This window comes from Vicugna pacos, chromosome 12, assembly GCF_048564905.1.
Source record: "Vicugna pacos chromosome 12, VicPac4, whole genome shotgun sequence".
Classification (NCBI taxonomy): domain Eukaryota; kingdom Metazoa; phylum Chordata; class Mammalia; order Artiodactyla; family Camelidae; genus Vicugna; species Vicugna pacos.
In genome coordinates, this window is record NC_132998.1 from 10,813,376 (window position 1) to 10,840,442 (window position 27,067).

The 27,067-nt window shown below is 48.9% G+C and overlaps 1 protein-coding gene across 1 annotated transcript; it reads right to left on the bottom strand.

The window, feature by feature from the left end:
* Positions 1-1,487: 1,487 nt before the first annotated feature.
* On the bottom strand, positions 1,488-17,172 carry LOC102531690 (keratin, type II cuticular Hb5-like). The gene is made up of 9 exons (XM_006203009.4): positions 16,643-17,172; positions 12,809-13,017; positions 11,283-11,343; positions 10,308-10,403; positions 9,402-9,566; positions 9,038-9,163; positions 5,539-5,759; positions 2,993-3,024; positions 1,488-2,304 (listed from the first exon to the last, which is right to left on the bottom strand). The coding sequence occupies exons 1-9, from the start codon at positions 17,063-17,065 to the stop codon at positions 2,153-2,155; spliced, it is 1,485 nt and encodes a 494-aa protein (XP_006203071.2). The 5' UTR covers positions 17,066-17,172; the 3' UTR covers positions 1,488-2,152.
* Positions 17,173-27,067: the final 9,895 nt, after the last annotated feature.

Here is a 27,067-nt window from a genome sequence, read left to right on the forward strand (position 1 = left end):
ACTCCTTCCCCTCTCAGAGCAGATCTGATGCCCTTGGAACCTGACTTTCTCCCTGCTCAAACTTGGCGGTATCCAGACTGAGATGTGCCCAGGATACAGCCCCTGTGGGACCCTTAACGACCAGGAGGCAGAGAGAGACTAGGAGGGCACTATACTCAGAAAGATCTCTGGCCTCCCAGAGCCCCAGGGGGACACATTTTGAAGGCATCAGAAGGCCTACATTACCAAGGAGAACTACTCAAAGTGTTTTTTCGTCTTGAGATCAAATATGTATTCTTGTGGCAAAATATCTTCTACCCAATTTTTAAAGATTTTTAAAATTTTTTTAAATTTTAAAAAAGATTTTTCAACTTCTTTTTAATTCCAAATAACATAAGGTGGGAAGAGTAGAGCTCTTCTTGTAAAATAAGTGAAAGAAAATTGTCCACCAGAAACCCCTCGCTCCCCCTCATCACATCTGGGGGGGGGCACCCTTGCATCTGAGGGGACTTTGAACTGACTTCCCTGGTGGGATTTCTCGGGGACTGTCAGTTCAGAAATAGGCCAGAGATAGAGTTCCCTGGTCAACTGCCCCTGTCCGAGCCATCAGAGGAAGTGCCCTCCAACCAGAAGTCTCGGCTTTAATTCTGGATTCCCACATAAGAGACGTGTGTTAACTGCCCCATAATAAGATCTGTCCAAGGTTCCTGGAGAGCAGAGGCCATGGGGGAGATGTTTCTACAAATGCTTCAGCAGGTTCGTTTATGCCACTTTCCACCTCTTATCTCTGTCAGGCTAGTAAAGTAGGATCTGTTAGAACCCCTCGTCCAGGAGCATTCTGATGAGGCAAGATGCTTATTCTGAAGGAACAACTGAGACAAGGCAGTGGAAAGTATATGAACATTGGCACTCCCTAGACCTCAGTTTGGATCTTGGATTGGCTGTGTGATCTTAGGAAACTGACTTAATGTCTCTGGGCCTTGATTGTCTTATCTGTAAAATGAAGATACTAATACAATAGCTGTGAGCAATGAATGAAATGTCAGACACTTAGCTGGTGCTTGTGAACACAGGCTTCCTTCTCCTCCTCTTCTCTGCCTTTGTCCCCACCCACCAGGCATGGGTGGCCCAGACTGGCTCTCACCTCTTGACAAAGTCAGAGGAGAAACGCAAAGAGATGAATCTGATTCTGTGAGAACTGGGGGGCAAGTCACCTCCACGGCCAGAATTACCTGACCTGCACACAAAACCCAGTGACTCTCAAACTTCAGTTCTTAGAGGAATCACCTGGAAGCTTGTTTAAACTCAGATTCATGGGCTCACCCCTGAATTTTTGATTCAGTAGTTCTGGATGGAGCCCAGCATCTGCATATTTAACAAGCTGCCACCCCACCCCACCCCTCAGGGATCCCGATGTAGATGGTGGTCCACGGACCACACTTAGAGACACTTTGGGTGGGCTGGGAACATAAGAAGGGCGCGGGCACTAACTTGGTTACTAGAAGAGAGCCTTTTGCCATGGACATTTAATCACGCACATCATAAGAGAAAAGGAATCCTATAGGAATCACCCAAATACAATAAAATTCCAAACCACCACCACCAAAAACCCAGGAAGATTAATTAGCCTCAGCCAATCCTGACATGTGCATAGTTAGGGGGTGCTCTGGGAACATCCAATCTCTTAGATCAAGTGAGGGATCTCCCAGAGTCCCAGTTCCACGTCCCCCGCTGCCCCCTCCACACTAAGGGGACAAGCGCAGCCCCTTGTCTGAGGCCAAGCGGAGGGTGTACCCACGCACTGCCGTCCCCTACCTGGGTCCCCGCTCACAGGGCCTAGCACATGGTCGGTACCTAGCAAATGTCTGCTAACCTGAAGTTAGTTGGGGAAAGAAAATAGCTAAGCAGTTTATATCATAAAGCCTTTATATTCTTTCCCCGACAACCAGAGGAGAGAAATCAACAGAGCTGGCAAGCATGCCAAATCCAGGGTTTGCACTCAAAGAGTAAATCATAACTCTAATGAGAAGGAAACTGGAGAGTTATTTCTGGGTTCCCAGGAAGGGGCAACCCCTACACTGACATTTGAGTCTGAGAGAGAAAATCTTTCCCCACACCCCGCTTTCCACCCTCATCCCCGGCAGACCCCATCCGTCCAGAGTCCCACCCCCCACTATGCAAACCGCACAGATCTCGCACCGGAACAGGCCCCCACTACAGAGGGGGAGCAGAGGGCACTGCTGCTGGTGGCCACGCCACCCAGGCCACGAGGGACGATGGAACCGAGGTCCCCACAGACCACGCCACCTTGGGAACGGCTCACACCTGTAACAAGACACCGGGTCAGAATTCTCTTCCATGGCAGACATGGTGTGACACAGAATTTTCCTGGCACCAATGATGAACTCTTCTCACGTGCTGTGGGACCCAGCGACATGATTTTCAACTACAGGAAAATCTAAACCCATTGCTGTCTTCCCCTTGAAGGAATGTGGTTAGCAAGTCAGACCTAACTCTACTTGACTAACCTTGAAATGTTGAAATCTTTAGGCAAAAACTGACTGATCACAGGAGAGGAATCATCTAGAAATATGGTTGCTAGAAAGGTGAGGGGAACAGGTAGACACCGAGGGTAAGGGCTGTATACACACTGAATTGTTAAAGATGTAGGTTTAAGTGTTGCCTTCCGTGGCCCCAGCTGATCAAAATATACATCTCGTGTTTTTTTCTTACAAAATATGCTACCACTTGAGAAGTATTCTGTGTCTTCTGACTTAGGCTACTTTTTACTCTTGCAGAACCGATCAGTGGGTCAGAATTTGTCACGGGCATAAGCTTAGGCTTCATGGATGTTCCAGAGGGATCCAAATATTTGGGACCATCCATTTCTCTCAGCTCCTAGCTCCCTCATTCAGTACCCTGTGGACAGAGGCTCAGTCACAAATTAGATGCCACCTGATAGTAAGGCCACTGACACCCAGAGAACCACGCCCACACACCCCGCCAAACTTACAGATATTGACAGAGCCCACGCCTTCACACAACCTGCAAGGGAGAGGAGAGTGAGCAGTTAGAACCCAGTTCCTCTGCTCTCCAGGGAGTCCTGTTCTCCTCCGTCCTGGGAGAGGGGGTGGGGAAGAGGAGGGGTGGGGGCTGGTTGCAGAAAGCATCTGTGCTAGCACTGCTCCCTGGGACCCCCAAAGGACAGGGGGATGTTAGGTGGCAGGATCTAAAAGGCCACTTTATGCTCTGTTTGCTTCTCAGCCATGGAAACTTGGGGTACTGAAATGTAGGCATGGAGTGGGGATGGGGTTACCCTCCTGGTCCCTCTGCTAAAAATTCCAGCAAAGCCAAAGAATAAGTGATGGGATACCTACTGTCTAACTGGGTAGCACCTCTGGGTAGAAAATGGCTTGTGCCTAGCATCCAAATTGATCCATTTTTAATTGCATGATTTTAAATGCTACCCTAGACATACACTGGGCTTGGTACGTTCAGAAGAAGGCTGGAGGATGTGGTGGTTAAGAAGCTCAACCTGAGAGCCAGGCCAACCTGGGATCAGATCCAGCTGAGCCACTTACTAGGTGGGGACCTTGAGCAAGTCATCTGACCTTGTCATGCCTCAGTTTCCTCAGCTAGAAAATGGGGACGATAATATGATTTCATAGGATTGTCATAAGCTCTGTGTGTAAAGGGCCTGCAAACAGAGCCTGGCCCGCAGTAAATCCAATGTAAGGGTTGCTGTGAACACTATAAACATCTCACTAGGATGAGACATTTATACCAGAACTTGCGCTCTTCATAAACTCCCTTTCTGTTCTATGTCTCCCCTTGTTAACTTCCAGCTTCAATATTTTTCCTCCAGGCAAGCTTTACTCTGATTCATTCTGCCCAACTCAGAGCCCTTCTCCCCTCACACTTCTCAGGGGAAATATGCTCCCTGCTCACCTTGCTGCCACGTGAACCTGGCTTTGCCACAGCCTTGGAACTGTGCCCTTCAGGCAGATGCTAGCCGGTGCCCATCATGGTGCCTGTTAAGCCACAATGCTGGCAGCAGCTGCCTCTGAGTTGAGTGATTATGCCTGCTTTGATTTTCTTATTTCTGTATTTTCTGCAATAAGCATGACTTGTGTAATCCAATTACATATGTTATATGCAAGAGGACAAGTTCTATTAAAAGGACAATGGCCACCATATGCAAAGCACAAAATGCTAAACCACTTTTTAAAATCTCATATGTCGGGGACAATGCATCATTCATTATATGGTGGAGATATTAACATCCTAATGATTATGATCGTAATGAAAGTTAAGTTTCACGGTGCAAATGCCAAGTGCCTCACTGAATGTTGGTGAGCAGGTTCGGGGCTTATGAGTGCAAAGGCGGAGACAGCTCTGGTGGCTTCACCCAAAGGCCTGCGGAAATGGACAGCAAAGTTCACCTGCTTTGGTCAGGCACGGTCAGCTGCCTCGGGAACTGCTCTTGTCACATTTCTATCACTAACCAGGTTAATAGGGAGCCTCTCCATGAGCGTAGCGCTGCCTGGCCATTCTGGGTAGAGATATTCTTATTCTGATAATAACCTGTTCCTCCTTGCACTTACTGTTCCATTGACTCATTAAATCCTTGCAACAGCCTGAAGTGGTGGATTTTAGGATTATCTGTTTTACAGATTAGGACACTGAGGCATAGAGGTTCGAAGCTACCAAGTGTCCAGCTGGGGTTTGAACCCAGGTGCTCTGGCTCACAGCCCGTGACCTTAACCTCTATTGTCTACTCCCCGTCTAGTCTGCTCCCCCTCCCCGGTGGGACCCAGCTCAGAGACAACAATGAGGTGGCCACCTCAAGGCCAGACAGAGGCCCACGTACCGTGCGCATTGCTCCCTCCCATGCCGACTTCACCCGGCCCCGATTCTTGGCTCAGACTCTCAGTGCGGTCTGAAATGTCCTGTCCTTTTCCCACCCCCTCAACTCTTCCACCTCTTCCCCAGAGAAGCCTCTGACAGCCTTCCTGGGACACTACGCCCAGTCACCTGGAGGATGGATGCGTGTCTGCCCCTGTCTTCCCTGCTGGGCAAGGATGCCGTGCTGTTCCTTTCTGTTCGTTGGTCCTGAACATCAGGCTATCCAGGTTGATAGGATCCCTTGTCTGTGTATCCCAAATCAAATGGCTTTAATGAATCTTCTGAATGATTCCAGCTTTCACAACCCACCGAGATGGGAATGTAGAAACACCCCTTCAGCCACCAGGTAAAGTAGCTGCCTTGGAATGAATTTCAGGTGCTGCTGGAGGGGCAGTGCAGGAGGGGAGAGATCACTGGAGTGCTAGGCAGCAGGCTGGCGTCATTCTAGCTTACCCACCAAAAAGATGCGATTTTGGATAAGCCCTTCCCCTCTCTGAGCCTCAGTTTTCCTATCTGAGAAGGGGGGAAAGGCTGGACTCCAAGACCTCTAGAGTCTTTCCCAGTTTGAACTCTCTCTGCCTGGAGATAAGAGTCAGGGAGGCGCTATTCTAGCCCCGAGTGGAGATGTGAAATGACTCCGAGCCCCGTCCTCACCGGCTCTCCTCGCCCTCCAGCAGCTTGCGGTAGGTGGCGATCTCCACGTCCAGGCCCAGCTTGGAGTTCATCACCTCCTGGTACTCCCTGAGCAGGCAGGCCAGGTCCTGCTTGGCCTTCTGCAGGGCTTCCTCCAGCCCTGCCAGCTTGCGGCGGGCATCATTCAGGGCCGCCTCGCCCTGCTGCTCTGCCTGGGCCACAGCGGCCTCCAGCTTGCAGCGCTGCGGGGCAGAGAGGAGGGAAGGAGCTTGAGAAGGGCTCAGGCTATGGGAACCCTCAGGGGTCTCCCATGGCCTTGGTCATCCTAGATCACCTCTGTTCAAAATGGTCAACTTTTAAAATAACTAGGCTGGGAATTCACAGCCATCCTGGAGTGTTCTTCCTTCCTTTTTGTAACCAATTTTATTGCAAAACTCAAGTCCATGGTGAGCCGTAAGAGGAAGGGAGTGTTAGCACTAGAACGGGACTAATGCTAACATAATTTATGATATTATCTTATATTTTTATACTGTTGTTAGTTTACAAGGCACTTTCACAGATGTTGTCTTGTTTGACCTTGAAGTTACTCTTGAGCGCATCAGAACAGGCATTGTTATTCCTATTATGCAGATGAAGAAATTGTGACTCAGAGAGGCTGTGACTTGCCCTGAGCTACCCCAGCAGTTAGTGCCAAGCCCAGTGGTTTTCAGAGGCCTCTGTACAGGGCCTCATTCTTTGGCCCGCAGGGGTCAGCATGCTGGGGGATGTTGCCTTTACAGGGCCCACACACTAACACGGCTCCTCCTCTCTTCCCAACCTAAGAAAGTGTAAGGGACTCCTATGACTCAATAGCAAAAAATAATAAAAATAAATTAACCCAATTTTTAAAAAGGGTTAAGGACTTCAATAGACATTTCTCCAGAGAAGACATATAAGTGGCTAACAGGTATGTGAAAAAAAATGTTCAGCACCACTAATTATAAGGAAATGCAAATTAAAACCACAGTGAGAATCACCACACACCTGTCAGGTTGGCTAAAATTTAAAGAAAAAAAAAAACAGAGAGAGAGAGAGACAACATGAATTATCAAAGCTGTGAGAAATTGAACCCCTGGCACACTGTTGGTGGGAATGCAAAATGGTGCAGCAGCTATGGAAAAACAGCGTGAAGATTCCTAAAAAACTTTAAAAATTGAACTACCATATGATCCTGCAATCCCACTTCTGAGTATTTATCCAAAAGAATTGAAAGCAGGATCTTGAAGAGATATAGCACTCCCATATTCATGGTAGCACTATTCACAATAACCAAGATATGGAAACAACTTAAACGTCCATCAACGGATGGATAAAGAAATCGTAGTGTGTGTATACAATGGAATACTATTCGGCCTTAAAAAAGAAGGAAATTTTGCAATATGTGAAACATGGATGAACCTTGAGGATATTATGGTAAATGTAATAAGCCAGACACAGAAAGACAAACACTGCATGACTCTGCTTATATGACGTATATAAAATAGTCAAATTCATAGAATCAAAGAGTGGAATGGTGATTGCCAGGGGCTGGGAGGAGGAAATAGGGGATTACTAATCAATGGGCATAACATTTCGGCTAAGCAGGATGAATAAGCTCAGAGAGTCACTGTGAAACACTGTGCCTAGAGTCAACAATAACGTATAGTACCGTTAAAACTTTGTTAAAAGGGTAGATCCCATGTTAAGTGTTCTCACTACAATAAAATAAGTATTTTTAAAAAGCATATCAGAATGCAAGGATAACTTCTAATTTTCTCCAATTTTACTTCTAGAAAATAAACCATTCTCATGTTCCATTACTTCAGCTCTTCGTAATAACAAATTACTTGTGACACATCTCACACAGTAGCTGAGAACAGCTACGCAGAGAGGAGAGGACAGAATTTGAGCCAGGGGGATGTGGGAACTCAGTGTTATGACAGAGGCTGTATGACAAACCAGTGGGTAAAGGATGGATTATATAATACATTTTCTTATTATATGGAGACAATTTAATTAAAACCCTACTCCCTGTACATATAAAAAAATAAAGCTCAGATGAGTTTAAAGACCTAAATGTGAAATGTAAAACTACAAAACTAGTAGAAGACAAAAATGTACAAGGAGACCTCTATGGCCTCAAACGTTCATAAGTACTAGCCGTTAAGATAAGAACTGATGGATTTGGCCACATGCAGGTTAAGGATTTCTGTTCAATAAATGAAACCAGAGCAAAGCAAACAGACCAAGTGACAGACTGAGAGAAGATTAATTGCAACATGTATAATTGATTAAAAAGTTATAATCTAGATAGAACGGACACGGGAATACTGCAAATTACCAAGAAAAAAACAGAAATTACAGCAGCAAAATGGGCAGATAATATGAACAGGCAATTCTTAGAAAGGGAAAGGCAAGTGAGTAGTAAGTGAATGAGGAGACGTTTGTTATAGTTAAGCTGGAAATGAAAATTAAAGTAACAGTCAGATGCTGCTGGCACTTATTAGATCCACAAGGGCTCAAAAGTCTGATAATAAATTAGCAAGTGCGGGAATAGAAGCCCTCAGTTGCTGATAATGGGAGCATACGCTGGCATGGTACTCCGAGGGCACTTATGGAAAGTAAGTAAGTGACTATCTTACAGCTCAACAGTTCCATTTCTTGCTTTATACCTTCAAAACGTCTCTCATGCAGGTGCACGTGGAAATATACATAAAAATATATTAAAATGTTCATGCTACAACTGTTGTAGTAGCAAAGTCTTGGAGGCAAGCTCAGTAAATATCCATCAATAGAGGAATGGATAGGAAACCATGGTTTATGAGTATTACAGAAGTCACTACAACAGAAATCATGAAACAGACCATCCGTAGTGATACGCATGGATTTTAAAGACTTCCAGCTAGCAAAGGAAAGAATCAGAATGAGATGAGATTTATGGCATAATATCATTATGTAAACTTAAGACACTAAAAAGTTTATGTGACGTTTATACATACGAAGTGTGTGTGTGTGTGTATATGTGTATATATATATATATATATATATATATATATATATATATGAAAGAGGGACTATATTAAGTACATGAGAATGAGTGCTGGGATGGAGGGGAATGGAATTGAAGACAAAAGACAATTTTAAATGAGGGACGTGCAGATGTTGTTAGTGTGCCCTTGAACAGAGTGGCGTGTGACTAGTTCAGGTCTGTGCACCTCAAGTCCAACAAGAGAGGTGGGGAAAGAGAGAGAAAGCAGGACACAAACAGAACATCAGACCATAAGGTCTAAAGTGTGTTTAGAGGAGAAAAAGGGTGAAGGGATACAGAGGCAATGAGAGCAGTATTCAGAGAAGGTAGACAGACCAATTTGCTCCCTAAATGTCTTGAGCACTTTAACTACTTAGATGCAAGTAGTTAAAATACAAGCCTCTCCAAAGACAGCAGGAGCCCCTCAAGGCAGGAGGAAAGCAGAAGGAGGACCAGAAGCAGCAGCCAGCCGACCTGCTGCTTGGCGTTCTCCACCTCGGCCGTCAGCCTCTGGATCATCCGGTTCAGCTCATTGATCTCCTCCTTGGTTCTGCGGAGGCTCTCGCCCTGCTGCGTCACTTTGGCCCTCATCTCCTCGCACTGCGGGGTGGTAGACAGACATGCAGAAACCGCCCATGATAGCGAGGTGGCTGGAGAGGGTGCTGAGATGTCGCTAAGGAGAGCCAGCCCCCTGTTCTTTTGGGATGGTCCCACCTCCTGCCCCTGCTCTGCTCGGACCTCCACCGTAGCCCCTCTGAGTACAAGGGTGCATTGCTGGGGGAAGCTCAGGTTCCGGAGATCCTCCCTGCCCAGTGGGCAACCCGGCCCTCCAGGTCACCTTGGTTTGGTACCAGGACTCGGCTTCGGCCCGGCTGCGGCTGGCCACATCATCATACTGAGCCTTGATCTCGGCCACAACCGAGTCCATGTTGAGCTCCCGGCTGTTGTCCATCTTGACCACCACCGAGGTGTCAGAGATTTGTGACTGAAGGAGGCAGATTTCCTGTAGGAGACAACACCCAGTGTTCTCAGCTCCAAACCCCCTCCAATTCCCGTCTCTGTGGGGATACCAAAAATGAGTTCTAACTCTGACTTCAGGAAACGAATTACAAAACTACTGGCAAGGCAGGAAATTTTTTTAAAGTGTCACTTTAAGAAGAAAAGTCTAGAATTTGAACCATGATCTGAAGGCAATAAATACGGTGGAATTCCATTAGTGCCTGGATCAACAGAGATAGATTTCTATGGACAGAGACAAACTGGGTCACTCCACTTGGAGTCTGAACCATCCAGATCAGCTGTGACTATTTATAAATCCAATCCACCAAGTAACAGATAGGTTTAGAGTCTTGGGTTTTCTAATTGGGTTTTCACCTGAATTAATAAGCTATGATTTATATATAGATATATATTAGGCTACTTACTTCTGCAGGATCCCTAATTCTGGAGGAATCAGAATATATCATATATACACCTTTATCTGTACTGTCAAATCTCCACTTTCTATTAATAGGCAATGAATCAGAGTCAAATCATTATAAAGGAAGAGCATCACCCATTTCCATTTTAAAAGGATATCTGAACAAGAGAAAAATCTCCTCTGGTCACAAAAGGAAAAGATGTGGGGGCCCTCGAAGACTAAGAAATGCACAACCCTTCCTAGAACCAAGGAACCAGAACTGAAAACCAAGGACACCCTCCTCTGCCCCTTCCCCCACCTGCTGTGAGATGGGGAGAGACTCACCTCGTTGTAGAGGGACTGCAAGAAGCCCGTCTCCTCCTTCAGGGTTTCCACATTGGCCTCCAGATCAGCCTTGCGCAGGTAGGCACAGTCAATGTCCTAGTGGAGACACACAGGAGAGTGGGGCACAGGGGCGACTGGAGTCCCCGGACCTCTGCATTCTGTCGGGGGCCCTGAGGCCATCTCCTGGCCCACCCCTCTCCCATCACATAAGCATCAGTGGGACCACCTGGGATAGGAAGTGGAGAGAAGTCTGACCCCTACAGACTTCTTTCCAATTCCTCCAGAATTAGGGATCCTACAAAATTAAGTAGCCTAGTAAGACAGTCCAAAATGTCAGGTTGCTGTTGCTAAGCCAAACTGGCCCACAGAGTGTGACCGTGTGGTGGCCACAGAGCCGGGGGTGGGGGCACCTCCCCAGCAGGTGGTCCTTGATGCCCAGGTCAGGCACCACCCAACACCCAAGCAGCTGACTCTCCTGCCTGAGACCAAGGTCACGCCTCTCCTGGCAGATTTTCTACCAGCCCTCTCTCCATTCCGTGATCACTAACAATTAAGGTGTTTCTGGTAAGCACAGCATTTTTTAAAGAGCATTAGCATACACTTCAACACACCCATCTGAAACCAAAGGGAAATCATTAGCAGTTTTTTCCTCTGATTTTTTCATCGTCTGCACTTGTGCTGAATGAGGGCCACAGTTCACAGTCACTAGCAAGTTGAGAACCAATACCACTCGATTCTGGGAGGTAACGTCCACAAGAGAGTGAAACTGATTGGAAGGTGACCATTTCAGCAAATTAGGGAGTTTACAAAAAGCCAAACAGCAGCATGATGAGGTCTCTTTTTAAGAAGCCTCCCTCTGCCAGGGGACTGGAGGGCCTGGCCACCACAACTGAACTGACGCGAACTCGGTAAGATGCCCAGTCTCAGAGAACCCAGAAAGATTTACTTCCTCCCCGTGTGGAAAAAGTCACTCACCTCCTTCAGCACCACAAACTCATTCTCAGCCGTGGCCTTGAGAGCCACCTCTTCTTCATACCTGAGGAGAGAGAGGATAGGAGGAGAGGCCCCCGGGAATGAGGGTCTTGGGCTGGCCAGCCAAGCCCCAAGTTTTCAAGGCTCCTGGGTCTTGCCCTCAAATTTCTGTGTGTCTTAAGAAAAGAGGCTTAGCCTCTCTGGACTTCTGTTTCTCAGCCACAAAGAACCCACCAAAACAACGCTGATTATGGAGTCCAGGTGCCTGGTTTCCGGTCCAAACTTAGGCTGAAGTCTCTGCAAAACTTCTTCATTTAATCTGGCTGCATCCTGGGTTAACCTGCCTGGTGTGCGGTCAGGCACTCAGTAAATATATTTGTGAGGTGAATGAAAGACAGTTACTCCCAGGGACCTTTCAACCCTAAAACTACAAAATGTAGAGCTCCGTGTGGCCACTCCATGACATTCCCTCCCCTCTCTCCCAACATCCAAAGCCTTGAAGTCATGGAAGCCACCCATCACGCCTGGACTGCTGGGGGCACTTCCACAGCCCTCCTCCACCAGCCGGGCCGTTCTCTCGCTCCTGCCTGTGAGGTCTTGTCCCTGGAGCAGCCCCGCCCCAGCATGACAAGGAGGACTAGGATTCCCAGAGCATGGTTTTCACAGCTTTTTAATGGCAGGGTAACTGGGGCTACAGTAAACTCTGAGCTCTATAATTACCGGCCCTCACACCCCCAGAGTGGGAGACGGACCTTGACACCTGCAAACAAAATTGTGTCTGCATTTGCATCCCCCCAGGGGAAGTGAAACCCCATTGTTGGGTCCATCTGGATGTTAAAATCTGCTTTTCCAAGACCAGAATTTCAATTTCTTCCAAGTAGAATCACAAGGACTGATTACGTCAAAATCACCCTTCAATCTGTACACACCTACCAGATAAAGGAGAAGGAGTTACTAGTGACCCAGCGAGTTTAAACTAGGTAACAGCCAGGCTAAACAAGCCAAGTTAAAACAAAGATTTCCATGGGCCTTTGAATTGTGGAGCCTTGCAGAACAAGAGCCCAGTGATTTATCTGCAGAGCAAATGAAAGAATTCTCGAAGTTGATCAGATACCTTGAATGGCATCAGCCAGATCATCTTCAAGATATCTCCCCAGGGACCTCGCCTCGCTGCCCATCCTAGCGCTGACTGCTTCAAGTTCTACTCTCCAGCCCTGCTCATCTCCATCTTCCTGCTTCATTTGTTCCTCTCTCTCCATCCCTGGGTCAGTCAGTGCCCTAGATGTGTGACCCACCTCTCGCAGAATGGAAGTTCTTCCCTGCAAATCTTTCCCCAGTTCCCAGAATGAGGCTGCAAGAGCTGGGAGCTGAGACAAGATGAAGCAGGCTGATAAAGCTGAACCGTCTGGTAGGTAGCCTGGGATGACCCTGAATTTCAAAAATGTCCATCTCCATCTCCAGGAAAGTTGTATGAACCCAGCCAAGACCCACCCCACACCTATAAGCACTCCTGGCCTGGCCACACTCACTTCTTCCTGTAGCCCTCCAGCACCTCCTGCACGTGGTTGAGCTCCGAGGCCAGCCTCCCGCTGTCGGCCTCCACGCACTCGGCCTCCCGCCGCAGCGTCTGGATGTAGCCGTCGAACAGCGGCTCCAGGTTGCTCTGGCAGCACTCGCGGTTCTGGTAGAACTGCAGCTTGGTCTCCAGCAGCTTGTTCTGCTGCTCCAGGAAGCGCACCTGCCGCCCAGGTCGGGAGAAAGAGACTCAGGAGGAGCCCGGGGAGGTGCCCAGTCCCCCAGATCTCTCGCTGACCTTGGAGACGACCTTTGATCTTCAGCAGCCCGTGATCTTCCCCCCAAGAGGCCAAATTATTTGGCCAAGTCAGAAAATTCAGGTCACAGTTGTTCTCCAAAGAATTTCCCCTCATCCTGTCCCATTTCCCAGGAAGAGGACACAATTTATTTGTGATTTATTTATTCTGCACAGAATGCTGTAACATCTGTTCCTGCAAAAAATATCCCAGACCATGTGTGATAGGCTGAAAATGGCCCTTCAAAGATGTCCATATCCCAATCCCTGAAATCTGTGAATATGTCACGTTACCTGGCAAAAAGGACCGTGCCGGTGGAATCAAGGTTATGGACCCAAAGATTAGGAGATTATCCTGAATTACCCAGGTGGCCCCACAGTAGTCACATGGGCCTTTTAAAGTGGAATAAGAAGACAGAAGAGTGAAAGATGCTCTGAAGCAGGACTAGAAGAGGGATTTGAAACCTGAGAAGCGCTGAACCATTAGCACCTTTGAAGATGGAGGGAGAAGGGGCTGTGAGGCAAGGAATGCAGTGGCCTCCAGAAGCAGAGGCCAACCCCTGGCAGCCAGCCAGCAAGGAAACAGAGACGCCAGTCCTCCAGTCACGTGGAACTCAATTCTGCCCAAAGCCTTCATGCCCCTGCAAGTAGGTCTCCCCTAGGGCTTCTGAGGGAAATGCAGCCCTGCTGACACCTTAATTTCAGCCTCATGAGATAATATATTTGGGTTGTTTTAAACTGCCAAGTTTGGGAGCATTTTTATGGCAGTGATTTTAACATGCACCCGCCATGACTCTTCCTCACTCTCACCCTGGGGAGAGGAAGCCCTGGAGGGGGACTCTGGACCAGGAATTTGGAGATTTCTCATTACCTAACTCTGCCACTCACCAGTCCACTGGATCTCTATCTGTCTGAGCCTCACTGTAAACTGAGGCAGTGAGAATACGTCGGCAATGGAACGCTGGCAGCCCCCAGGCCCTATCTGGCCCACCGGCATGTTTTATTTGGCCTGCACACTGTTTTATAAAAATTTGATTCATTGCCAACATTTAATAAGTGAGTGATTTCAGGCAAGAATCTGGATTTCCCTGACCCAGACAAACCAGCAGGTTGGGCAACATTGGGCTGTATCTGGAGGTGAGTCTCAGCAGCGCCACCTCTCGGCAGGCAGGCCTCTCCGCTTGGCTGCATTGGCAGCACGCAGTTGCCAGCCCGAAACTAGGCAGTCTTCTCTCAAGCCCTAAATTTCTGGAAGCCCAGGCCTGGTATAGAACAGCTCTCAACTGCCTGTGCTTGTGCGAAAAGGAATCAAAACCCTTATTATTGAAGAGGCATCGTCCTTGGGCTTCCAAACCCTCTGGCTCACCTGCTCTGCACACTTGAACCCACCACAGCAACATGGTTTGCAACCTGGAGTTCATCCTAAAGGAAGGATGCTGGAACAAGGTGGGCGGCTGTCTGCACCCCTAGGGGAAGAAAAGCCAGCCGGTGCAGCAGTGTGAGTCTCTCTCCAGACTGGAAATGACCCCTCACAACAGAGGGGGCGGACTGCATCCCTGGTGATGCCCAAAAGGCCACGCGCAACGATTCCTTCAAGTCTGCATGCTCAGGGCCCTCCCCGTGCTGTTGAGCAAATTAGAAACAGATGCCACCTCCAGGTAGATGCAGCCCCCCTGCCAGGGCACACAGCCCAGTGAGCATAGCATGGGCTGGATTTCAACCTCCCCCATCCCTTGGTAGGTGTCCTTGTGTAATGAATGATGCACGTGATCCTAAGCCCAGCGTCATTTTGCCGATGGAAGGGAAAAGTGGATTGGACAGCCAGCAGCATGTTAGGAGGGATGTCCAGCGTCTTGGCTTGCCAGGTGTGCCTATTCCCACTGGTGATGTTTGTCTGGGAACAAAGCTTCCACCACCCCTACCCCCGTCACCCTGGTGTGTGCCTTATTATGAAGTTCCTAGGTGGGGATGTGCACACCATTTAGCTCTGGGAGGTGAGCCCTTCCTCCAGTGGACCTCGGTGGCTGTCTTGCCCCAGAGATCAGACTGCGGGCTCTCAGGAGGGCCATCACTGGGTCAGAGGAAGCCAGAGCTAGGTACCCCACCAGAAGGCAGGCTCAGAGACTGCAACATCAGAAAAGTGCAGTTCGACAGCCACTCCACGACTCTCTTCTTAAGTTTCTCATCTTGTAGTCTTTAATCTGTGTAAGTGTTGAGTGGGGGAGGGCATCTGGGCCAGATGTCCTGGAAATTCTCAGCCTTCCCATGACATCCCCCAGCCAGGGAGGAGCAGGACAGGAGCTTCTGGCTCCTCCTTATTCCAGCTACCCTGTCCACACTGGGGACACTAGGGGTGGCAGCATCTCCTCCAGGAGGGGTCAGACACCAGCCTAAGCAGAGATGCCCATCCTACCCACCTCCCTCACTGTGTGATGGCTGAGATCCAGGAGATGGGGCCACAGGCACACACTACGCTCTTGCTGGGCTGGGTAAGCTGCAGCAATAAATACTCCTGTTCTGTCTGGTGGTTTCACATCCAGCACTGCTTTTGAGTCTCATGGTAACATTTGAAAACCATGCCCCTTGGCTATTGTAAATAGTGCTGCTATGAACATTGGGGTGCAGGTGTCATCCTGAAGTAGATTTCCTTCTGGGTACAAGCCCAGGAGTGGGATTCCTGGGTCATATGGTAAGTCTATTCCTAGTCTTTTGAGGAATCTCCACATTGTTTTCCATAGTGGCTGCACCAAACTGCATTCCCACCAGCAGTGTAGGAGGGTTCCCCTTTCTCCACAGCCTCTCCAGCATTTGTCATTTGTGGATTTTTGAATGATGGCCATTCTGACTGGTGTGAGGTGATACCTCATTGTAGCTTTGACTGGATAAAGAAGATGTGGTATATTTATACAATGAAATACTACTCAGCCATAAAAACCGACAACATAATGCCATTTGCAGCAACATGGATACTCCTGGAGAATGTCATTCTAAGTGAAGTAAGCCAGAAAGAGAAAGAAAAATACCATATGAGATCGCTCATATGTGGAATCTAAAAAACAAAAACAAAAACAAACAAACAAACAAAAACAAAGCATAAATACAGGACAGAAATAGACTCACAGACAGAGAATACAGACTTGCAGTTACCAGGGGGGTGGAGGGTGGGAAGGGATAGACTGGGATTTCAAAATTGTAGAATAGATAAACAAGATTATACTGTATAGCACAGGGAAATATACACAAAATGTTATGATAACTCACAGAGAAAAAAATGTGACAATGAGTGGGTATATGTCCATGAATGACTGAAAAATTGTGCTGAATACTGGAATTTGACACAACATTGTAAAATGATTATAAATCAATAAAAAATGTTAAAAAAAAAAAAAAAGAAAGAAAGAAAACCATGCGTCTGATTCAGCCATGTTCCCAGGGCCACGTGCTAATTGGTAGCCAGGCGAGACTCCAAGAATCTGAACCCAGCTCATCACTGGGTTCCAAGTCCCTTGCCCCTTCCTAAGCCACAGCCCCAGGGAACAACCCAGAGACCCACCTTGTCAATGAAGGCGGCAAACCTGTTGTTGAGGCTCTTGATCTGCTCCTTCTCCTCGTGCTTCACGCACTGCGCGGTGGGGTCGATCTCCAGGTTGAGGGGCACCAGGAGGCTCTCATTGACTGACACGGTGGTGATGCAGGGCGGTCTGGGGCCACAGAGGCCCCCTGCCCGGTAGCCAAAGGTGCTCCCACTGCGGAGGGGCTGCACACAACTCCCCGCGATTCGCGGGGACCCCGTCGCACACAGGCTCCGGCTGCCAAAGCCCCCGAGACGCCTGTAGCCTGGTCGCCCAGGACTGACCCTGAGGAAAGCCAGGCCACTGGAAAAGCTGTGACCCCCAGGCTTGGGCACAATGGCCGAGCAGGAACTGAAGTTCCGGACCCCATAGCCGGAGCTGACGCGGTAGGAACGGCTCGCCATGGCTCAGCTCGGCAGACCGGTGCCGGGAACGCGGATGTGGGAGGACCAAAGGACACCGGGGCCCACGTCGGAGATCGAGATCGCTAACACGCCTGCCTTTTATCAGGCAGATGATAGGCCGCCCGACAACATAAAAGGCAGGAGAAAGTTATTAGTGCCATTTATGAGCGTGGGAATCTCCCGCAAGGCAGGCAGTGAGGAAAGCTGGAACTTGCCTCCTTTAATAGGCGTAACGAGGAGACCCCCACATCACAATAAACCTGCCCCTGCCCTCTCAACCCCACAGGCCTAGACACATCTGCGGAGCCCCTGATTCCCCCGCAGCCCTGTGAGCAGACCTGAGAGCATCATCCCACAGAGGCAAGTGGAGGCTTGGGCCAGCACAGTCCTGAGACTCGAAGGGTCTGTATCCCACTAAGGTCTCCGGGCCCGTCCTTTTAGGCAGAGCATACCTTTCCCCCTAAGGCTGCAGGGGCACCTGGCGCATCCCTCAGGATGAGCATGCATGAATGATCATCTTCAAGCCTTTCCCTGCTGTTGCTGAAGGTGTCAGACATCCCGCTGCTGGGATGCTGTTTGTTGTCCAACCACTCTTCCCTTCCATCAGCGCAAGAAAGCTGACCGCGGAGTCACGCAGGTCATTCACTGCACAACTGCATTCCGTATTAAAATGGATTTATCAGAGCTACTACTGCCCCCTTGATTCAGAAATCATGCCTTATCTACTTCTCTACTCCTCGTGGCACCCAGCATGTATTAGGCCCTCAGGAAGCATTGCTTGAATTGAATATACTGGACACAGGAGGGAACAGCCAGTAGGTGGAGAGCTTCTCCATCTCATGCATGAACACTGATTGACTTCACTGTGGGCCAAGCCTGGAGGAGATGCCTTCATTCTCAGGCAAGTGCTCAAGTCCCACCAGAGCAAGATCTTGATCTAGATGTTAAGGGAAATAAGGAGAGTGAACAGAGTTTGCCTTGAAGAACCTGGACCTCATGGGGAGGCCAGACAGAGGCAGGAAAGTTTGGTGGCAAGAGAAGGAAAGATGATTGATCAGGCAACAGGAGTCCTCCTGGCTTTCCAAGGAGGGCCACTCACTCAGGGCTGGCTGGGTTCACAAAGGAGGTACAAGCCAAGGCAGGTCCTAGAGGATGGTCAGATTTGGCAGAGAACAGAAGTGGGGATGCCAGGCAGAGCCACTATGCAAGCCTGACACCGAAAGAAATTGCCCAGTGCTTGAGCTCCCTCCAGAAGCCAAGGCCCTTGGCCAGTGCTGCTCACCCCCTGCCTCCTATCCCATCTTACAAGATGCCACACAGCCCAGAAGATGGGGACAGAAATGGGGAAAAGTGCCTGCCTTTTTGATAGAGTACCGTTGGCAGCCCCAACTACTGTGATGCCAAACCCCCAGCTCCCCAGACCCTTAAGCAATGCTCTCGTTACAGGAATCTGCACACAAAGTCGAGAACAATAAATAATCTTCCAAAGCATCCTCTTCAGGAAACAGGCTCAGGGAGGGAGCATTAGAAAAGAGCCAAAGTAGGGGGGCTTTCTGCTCACGCACGCTCTATCTCTCTCTCTCACACACACACACACACACACACACACATACAGCTCATAGCAGGAAACACAGAGGACAGAATCCCACTCCATATGGGGAGTTTAGGGATGGATCAGAGGGAGCAGGACCCCCAGGAGCACCAGTCTAAGATGAGGGCTTTTTCTCTGCATCTGGAGGACAGAGCTCCAAAGATGAACCAAGTCACGGGGTGGGATGAGGAGACCCCTGCGAACTGAATTCCTGCAGTTACTCCAGGCTTACTCCAGGCTTTTACTCTTGTGGCCACAGAAACACAGCTCCACACTAATCCTAACTGGTGGGGAAAAGAGTTGCGTGAGCCGGAAGGCGAGGCAGCTCCTCTGTGCAGATTCACTGAGCAAGGAAAGCGAAATAAAAACTGGAATTTAAAAACTGATGCTCTGGAAGGGGCCTGTCTCATGCTGGTCTCTTTCTTTCATTCAACAAGTTTTTATTGAAGAACTACTATGTGCCGGGCACCATTCTCTGAGCTTGGGACACACATGTGAAAAAAACACATGAAGTTGTATACTTTTGTGGGTTTCCATTCCAGTGGGAGAGATTAACAATAGACATATAAATGAATAAATTATATATCAGATGGTGATACGCGTTATGGAAAGAAGAAATAGAACAGGGCAAGGAGAATCAGGAGAGCTGGGAGAGAGCTGGGGTCCAATTTTCACTGGGTGGTCAGAGTGGGCTGCGCCGAGAAGGTGACATGGAGCAAAGATGCTGAAGAGGGGAGGGGATGAGCCACGTGGACAGAGGAAAGAGCCAGGGTGGCTGCCCCAGGTGCAAACAGGTCTGGTGTGTTTTGAGCAACAAAAGTAAGTTCCCAGTGTGGACGAATCCAGGAGCTACATGGAGGGAGGGCTCCATGCCCATCATGGGGAACAGTAGGCATGTGAGGACTTCAGCTCCCTTCGAGGGCAGGGCAGAGCTTGGGGGCTTGATGCAGAGAATGGACATGAGCTGACGTGTTAAATGATGGGACGGCTGCCTGGAAAGCAGACTGCCAGGGAGGCGGTGGTGTGAAAGGAGGGAGAAGGGTCAGTGGGTCCTGCAGGAAGCCTGGGGAGATGGCAGAGGCTCGTGCCTAGGGAGTGTGGAAGTGGCCAGCTTTGGGTGGAATGTGAAGAAAGAACCAACCAGATTTCTTAATAGATTGGATTCAGGATGTAAAAGAAGGAGAGGAGTCAAAGGTGTCTCCACATTTCGTGTTGGGTAAGCAGCCCACTCAGGCAGGACCTGGGTCTCCTAAGCCCCACACCAAGCTGGCTGACTGTCCCCAGGAAGCCTGACATGAGAGCCAGGGGCACGGGCAGAGACTGGGAGTCCTCAGCTGTCACTATTCCTGGCTTAATGACAAGCACTCAGCACATCCCCCACATGCACAGGGATGACAACTGGCACTTAACACCTCCGCAAAAAGCTTTCCAACTTGAGCATCTGGTGTAAAGAAAACTCTGCTTCCCTGGAGGTCTTACGTAAAGACATCTCACCAGACAAGGCAAGTTTTGCATCAGGAATGAGCAAAAAAGGCCATAGAGTGGCGGAGAGCATGTCAGCTGCCCTTCCCTGAGCAGCATGACGCACTGAGCCCCAGTCCCAGTCCTGCCCGGGCTTGTCGAGGAAACGCAGTGAGACAGTCATCAAGGGACTCAGCACAGTGAGCACCTAGCACTGCACGCTCCAAAAACGATCGCCTTGCTGTTACCTCCCCCTGGGGTCCCACAGGCATCTCAAGCCAACGTGTACTAGGAGACAGCACAGTGGGTCCTTCAGTGTGGGGCGAGTTACTCCACGCGTCACGCTCCCTCTGGTGTGCGACACAAAGCTGGGGTTGGTGTGCAGGTCTCATTAAATGTGACTGTGAAACAGTGTCACACTCAGGTACTGTACCAAGGGACATGGTCCCTCTTCTGCTGGCTGACTTGAAACCAGGCAGGGACACATCAGGGAGAGAGCGCTGGCCTCACAGCAGGAGCTGGTGTCTCTGGCTCCATCTCAGCCTTGAGCTGACCGTGGGGCAGGAGGCCGGCCACTCACCCTCTCTCTGAGCCATTCACTGCTCTGTGAAAGGAGGGACTACACAATGGCCTCTGTGACCCTGAGCTACTGGGTCAGCCTCACGTCACATCTGATGCATGTCAGTGCCACAGTATCAGTAAGAGATTTTAGGAAAGTTTCCATACGTGCAGAAGTTTGGGGTCAAACTTAAGTATTTAAAGTTTAACTGTAACACCGCTTTTGCTTACCATTCCAGATCAACCTGCCTTCAGATTAGATCCCTGCTTCTAAGACAGTTTCAAGCTAAGTGAGACATTCTGAGACAGGGAGAGGACAGGCAGCCCACGCAGAGTAAGAACCTGGGACCAGGACAAGAAGGGCAGGGACACAGTTCCATCCCAGGCAGGTGGGAGGCAGGAGCAGAGCTTCTGGGGCGTGGGGTTATCAGAAGAGCATCACGTTAGTGAGGAAGAAGGTGGGGGATCAGGACAACATTTCTGAGTCCTCTACATCTGATGGGAAAGTATCTGATTTCTATGGTCAAGTAGCCATGAAAAAGCCATGAGGCAGACATACAATAAACCAAGGTAGCCATCATGGTGGTGAAGAGCTAGTGAGTTTTTCCTGTCATCCCAGAATGGCAGCCAGGTCCCAAGGCTGAGCACAAAAGGATGTCAGTCCCCTTCCAAGTTCCAAGAGAGCTACACATTAGACCCAGCCACCACTCCTCACAGTCACAGGCCCCAAAGATGGTCTGGAAGGACGGCTGACATGGAAGGGTCACAGTTTTGCCAGGGCGCAGCAGCATGGAGGGCAAGATGTGGTGAAGTCTTGCAAGGCAGCACCAGTGATGGGAGACCTCGTGGGATTCAACCTTCAGACAACAGGCTCTTGGGGCCACCACCCAATTTTAGAGGCGGTCACGGAGCCTGCCCCTCCCCCCACCAGCTGTCACCTAGGCAGAGCCCTGCTCGACGATGCTTCCCCCTGATGCAACACATGCTGAAAATCTCCAAAAAGAAGGTGGAGGTGGGTGATGAGAAGACCCAGCCCTACCTAGCCAAGCTGTTAGAGCCATAACCAGTTAACCAGTCTAGCCTGGCATCGGGAAGAGGTAGTTTAGGGGTGGGGAGAAAGAAGGGGTTTGAGCAGAACTTAAAACTGAAATTTTACAATGAATTTAAAATGTCTTAAATTCTGGAATAAGATGATTTTTTATTTTTTAACATTTTTTATTGATTTATAATCATTTTACAATGTTGTGTCAAATTCCAGTGTAGAGCACAATTTTTTAATTATACATGAACATATATATATATTCATTGTCACATTCCTTTCTCTGTGAGCTACCATAAGAATAAGATGATTTTAATAATCAAGAGTGGTTGCAGATTATGGAATCCAGTCAAGATGTCTGTTCCAGTAACTACGGCTGTGTAATAAACCACCCCAAAATTACCAGGTTTAAGAACCAACATTTGTTTTACTTGTGAATCTGTGAGTTGGGCAATGGTCAGCAGACAGCTCATTTTTCTGTCTCAAGGAGCTCCTGGATGCTCAGGCAGCATCCACAGACACAGGTGTCCAGAGCGGTGACCACCCTTGTTCTCTGCTACTCAGACCACATGGGAGGAAGGGTCCCCAGTCTCAGCCCCCTTGCTGCTTCCGGTGCTGGCCAAGACAGCACCTGCCTGGGTATCAGAGACTCCTGGATCCTGAGAGCCAGCCCTGGGAGGAGTCCTGAAGAAGAGGAGGTTTGGTGTCTGTCTTGCTGGGGGAGAGGGGAGGGGACGTGTCAGGCAGCTGTACCCTCATGCACTTAGTAAGGAGGATAGGGCTGATGCCGGGGGATGCTGAAAGAGGTGAGGACACCAGTGGGCTGAAGTGACAGGGGACTCAGCTCTGGGCTCTACCTAAGGGCCACTTCCAGGGCTGTCCAACCTGGTCCATGAGACTGGGAGGCAGTTAGCTGCCTGGAGGGTGCAGTGGGACGCAGTATCCTCGAGAGTTTCAATTCCAACAACTCAGAAGGCTGGCCAGAGAAGGAGAAATTTCAAGAGTCAAACAGGAAGAAAACTTGGTCCAGAAACACTTATCATTACCCCTTTCCTGTCTAGTTCTAGGATCTCATCCCACTGCATCACACCTGCCTAACGGGCAACTCATTTCACAGACCAAAACCCTGAGCTCTGTGGCTCCGACAAGAACATGGGGCTGTGTGAGTCACTGCTCTGGGACAGATCCCTGGGAGAGAAGATGCTCCTGGACTGTCAGGCTCACCATGCTTCCTCACTAGAGGGCACCCTAGCCTGGCTGCTGAAGGCACCCAGTGCCATGATGGGGAAAGCCCTTTTCTTCCAGGAAGCCTGCCCAGGTTGATGGACACAAAGTGTGGCTTCCCTGGCTCTTCCCAGGCTGGATTTGTCACTATCCCAGCAGCTTCCATTAGAGTGCTCAGCACCCCAACGTGTTGACTTCCTAACAGGTCTTATGTACCAGGCTTTCCTCCTCCCATCCTTTGCCTTGACAGTTTCAGCTCCCTAAAAGTCTGCTTCCGAGACACATCTATCCAGGCATCCACGGCTCAGCAGCAGATGTCTGAAGGCTCCTCAGCCCAGTCCTCCAGCTGGCCCCAAGGAAGCTCTCTAACTCATCTCCTAGGTCCTTCCCACTTTCTTTGCTTTATTTCTGGTTTTTCTTTTGGACTTCCTGGGCAGAGAGCTGAGTCCTTCACCCTCTCCAGTTCTTGGAACCTTGTCCTCATCAGCACACTGAAGCCCTTTCTCTGTTTTATTGATCTGTTTCCCCCATTTCTCATCCATCCTCTCATTGTCCGCACCAAAGGCATCCACTGTAGTGCATGTGACATCATCCCCAGACACGTACTCATCCATGTAAAATAAGCAGCAGTGCTTTCGTGGGGCGTCTGTTTTATTTATGTAAACAGTATGGTTTTGACATTGTTTAATTCAACACTATGTGGTCTGTAGGTACATCAACTTCTTGCTTTCAACTTCCATAATACACCTTTATCATCTTGTGTGCCACCTCGGCTGCTTCCCACTTCCTTCCGCTGCAGATAATGCCACCATGAATCGTCTTGTCCTTGCATGAGAACTGCTCTCAGATATGGGGCTGGACTCCTCTCAGGAGTGGGGTTGCTGGGTCATACAGAGTTTACACATGCCTAAATCCACTGCAGAGTGCTACATTGCTTTCCGGAACACCTGCACCGGCCCTCACCCCACCTCCAGTACACCAGGGTCCCCGTCCTCTCAACTCTCCACCCATAGTTGGCAGCACCCACTTTCTAATCCTTGCCATTCTGATGGTAGAAAGCTGCCTCATGGCTCTGGTCTGCATCTTCTCGGGACTGACGAGAGCTTCCTCTCCTTACGCACATGTTAGCTGCTGGCCTTTCCCATGGGGGGACCGTCCGTGCAGACTTTGCCTAACATCGCACCAGGCTTCCTGTCTTTCACTTGTTGTTCTGTAGGAACTCCTTACGTGTTGTAGATATTAAGCTTTTCCCAGGCTATCAAGTGTCTGTTAACTTTTTCTCCATAGTCTTTCATCGAACTGGAATTCTTAATTTTGATGTGATCATGTCAATGTTTTTTACCTTGTGGTTTTGATTTTTAAGGTTTTCTTAAGAAGCCTTCCCCCCCCCCCCGTAGGTTGCAAGGATATTCCCTGACATAGTCTTCTGTTTGCTTTACACTCTCATCTTTCATGTCTAGCACTTGCATTCATCGAGGTCTCCCACGGCATATGGTACAAGCTGGAATCCAGCTCTATGTTTCCCATATAGTGACTCTATTTTTACTCATCTCACCAGCTGGATAAATAGCCCTTTGCTTTTTGCCACCTTCATCAAATACCAAGTCTCCCTTATATTAAAGGGCCTGTTTTGAGCTCCCTCCTCTGTTCCAGTGGTCCGTTCACTTGCACCTGCACAGATACCCGACTTTTTTATTACCATGGCTCTCAAATCCTCACACATCCTCTGTGATTTCCTTGTCACAACTGACTTTACTTTAATTAGCCTTTATTCTTTTGTATAAATATTAGATTGATTTTATCCAGTCCCTCAAAAGAAACTCAGCTGGAATTTTTATTGGGTTTGCATTGTGCTTATAAATTAATTTAGAGGGAACTGATATCTTTAAACATTAGGTCAAATTATTTCTGAATATGATATGATTTTACTTAGATTTTCTTGTTATTTTTTTAACAGTAGAGTTTTACATAATCTTCCAAAGAGATTGTATGACTATCTTGTTATATCGCAACTACTCCACTGTCTTTATCACTCTTAGGGATGGTAATTTTATTTTTCTATTTATTTTCTAATTGATTGTCACTGATGTAGAAAAACATTTTTAATTTTTGTAAGCTGACCTTGTAACTAGCAGCACTGCTCAACTCATCCTATTATTTCTAGAGTTTATTGGTTGATTTTTGTTGGGTTTTCTATGTAGCTAATCCCATTGTCTACAAATAATGCCCGTCCTATCTCTTTTAATGCTTGTACATATTTATTTCCTTAGCCAGGAATTCCAGTATGTCAAGCATGGCATTGAGAACAGGCATCCCTGACCTGTTCCCAGTCTTCACTGGGATGTGCCTGAAGTTCATCCTTCAGGTGTGACACCCTCTAAGAGCCACCAGCGCTCATCCGCTGCCCTTTGAATATTTCTGTGTTTTTCTGCCATCCTCTACCTGGCAGTGCCTCCACCCTTCCAACTTTCTCAGGCCCTTCCTATCCTTCAAAGCCCAGCTTAATTCCAACTTTTCCCACAGAGCCTCCCTGATTACACCAGCCCGCAGTAAGCTCCTCCCTCAACCCCTGAAACAGACAAGACGCACTCCGTCAGGTAACTGACAGTCAATCATGAACTGCCTTGAAAAACTATTGTATCTACTCCCCGTTTAACTTGTGCCTATTTACAAATTTACCCGACTAAGCATTCAGCTCCTGGAGGACAGAGATGTGTGCTAAACTCCTCCTCAGCCCCTGCAACACATAGTACCTGTTGAACAGACAAGTTGTGGAGTATGTGAAGGTGCCACGTTTTATCAGTTCCAGCCCGTTGGCCTCAGTGTGTTGCAAGTTCAAGGCCAGCTGGTGCAACTGGAGGCGGCAACTGAGGTTACAGAGGAAAGCAGGCAAAGGCACGGCAGTCCCCGTCCTGGGCAGCAGGCGGTGCGGGCTCAGCCTCGGGGCGCTTTCACACAGACCACTTCATTTCATCCTCACGGAGGCCCAGGAGGCCAGCATTCTCGTCTTCAAATTACACGTGAAGAAACAAAGGCACAGAGATGGACTAACTTGTCACGCAGCTAGCCAGAGTCAGAAATGGGATTTGCATCCACATTTCCTGACTCTCAAATCCTCTGCTTCACCGCAGCAGCTTCCTCGATTCCAGGCCAGGACAGTCCTCTTGAACCCAGTGATTCTACCTCCAGTCACTTATTTTAAAGAAATTTGTAGAGATGTGCACAGAAATATATTTAGGGGTGTCCATCGCAGAGTTGTTTATCAAAAATCCATGAAGAAGGGACAAAATTTTAAAAGACCCGTAGATATTAAGGCAAGAAGAAGTGACAAAAAGCCAGAGTATCCGCAGGTCAGAAGCCAGGCAGACAGGCAGATGATCACCAGAAAACACAGTTATGAGCAAGGCCTGGTGGTGCTGGCAAGCCCAGGGAGGAGGGCAGGAGTGAAAGGACCAGAGCTACAGGGCTGTCACTGCAGGCAGCAGGGGCGGGCCAGCCCCGAGGCCGCCCCAGCCGGGCCAGCCGTGTGAAGGGCAGGCCCGGGGCCCAGGCCTTGGCGACTGAGCCAGCCTGGGGCTTGATCCCAGCCTTTATAGCCCATGATGAGGGCAGGAACCAGTCTAGCCCGAAGCCCAGGTGGAAGGGAGCAGTCTGGCAGGTGGCTACTGTCCCTTTGTCAACCTCCTATCTGTGTCTGTTTTCATGGGACTCACTTGGTCTCATATTTCTTTGTTCTGGGCCATTGATAAATAGGTGCTCTAATTAAAGCTTTTTTTTTTTTTTAAGTTGGCCACAATTGCCTTGTAAAGGTGCTGGGCTGTTTCCTGCTCATGCAAGGATGACACTTCACAGCCTGTGCTCGCTGTCCCTTTGCAAAGTCCTACAGCGTAAAACAGACCAGTCACCTAGTCGGCATGCGGTGGGGTGGGGGTGGCCCCTCCCGCCTCCAGGCACTCACTTAATCCTCTCAGCTACAGTAAGGGACCTGGGGAAACGTAATTTGTCTCAGGTCACAAAGCTAATAAGTGGCCATTTAATCTCCAGAGTCCTCGCTATCATCATCTCCCAGCAAGACAGGAGCCTGCGGGCACTAGTGGCGCCTCCAACCCAAAGAGGCAGGTGTGACCAC

What these genes read in the sequence shown, in the direction of transcription:
- LOC102531690 (XM_006203009.4), bottom strand. Translation starts at nt 17,065, where the DNA reads ATGGCGAGCCGTTCCTACCGCGTCAGCTCCGGCTATGGGGTCCGGAAC. An exon ending in TTGCCGCCTTCATTGACAAG is followed by an intron (nt 13,018 to 16,642) that starts GTGGGTCTCTGG and finishes CCTGGGCGGCAG; the next exon opens with GTGCGCTTCCTGGAGCAGCA. An exon ending in AGTCCTGGTACCAAACCAAG is followed by an intron (nt 9,164 to 9,401) that starts GTGACCTGGAGG and finishes ACCACCCCGCAG; the next exon opens with TGCGAGGAGATGAGGGCCAA.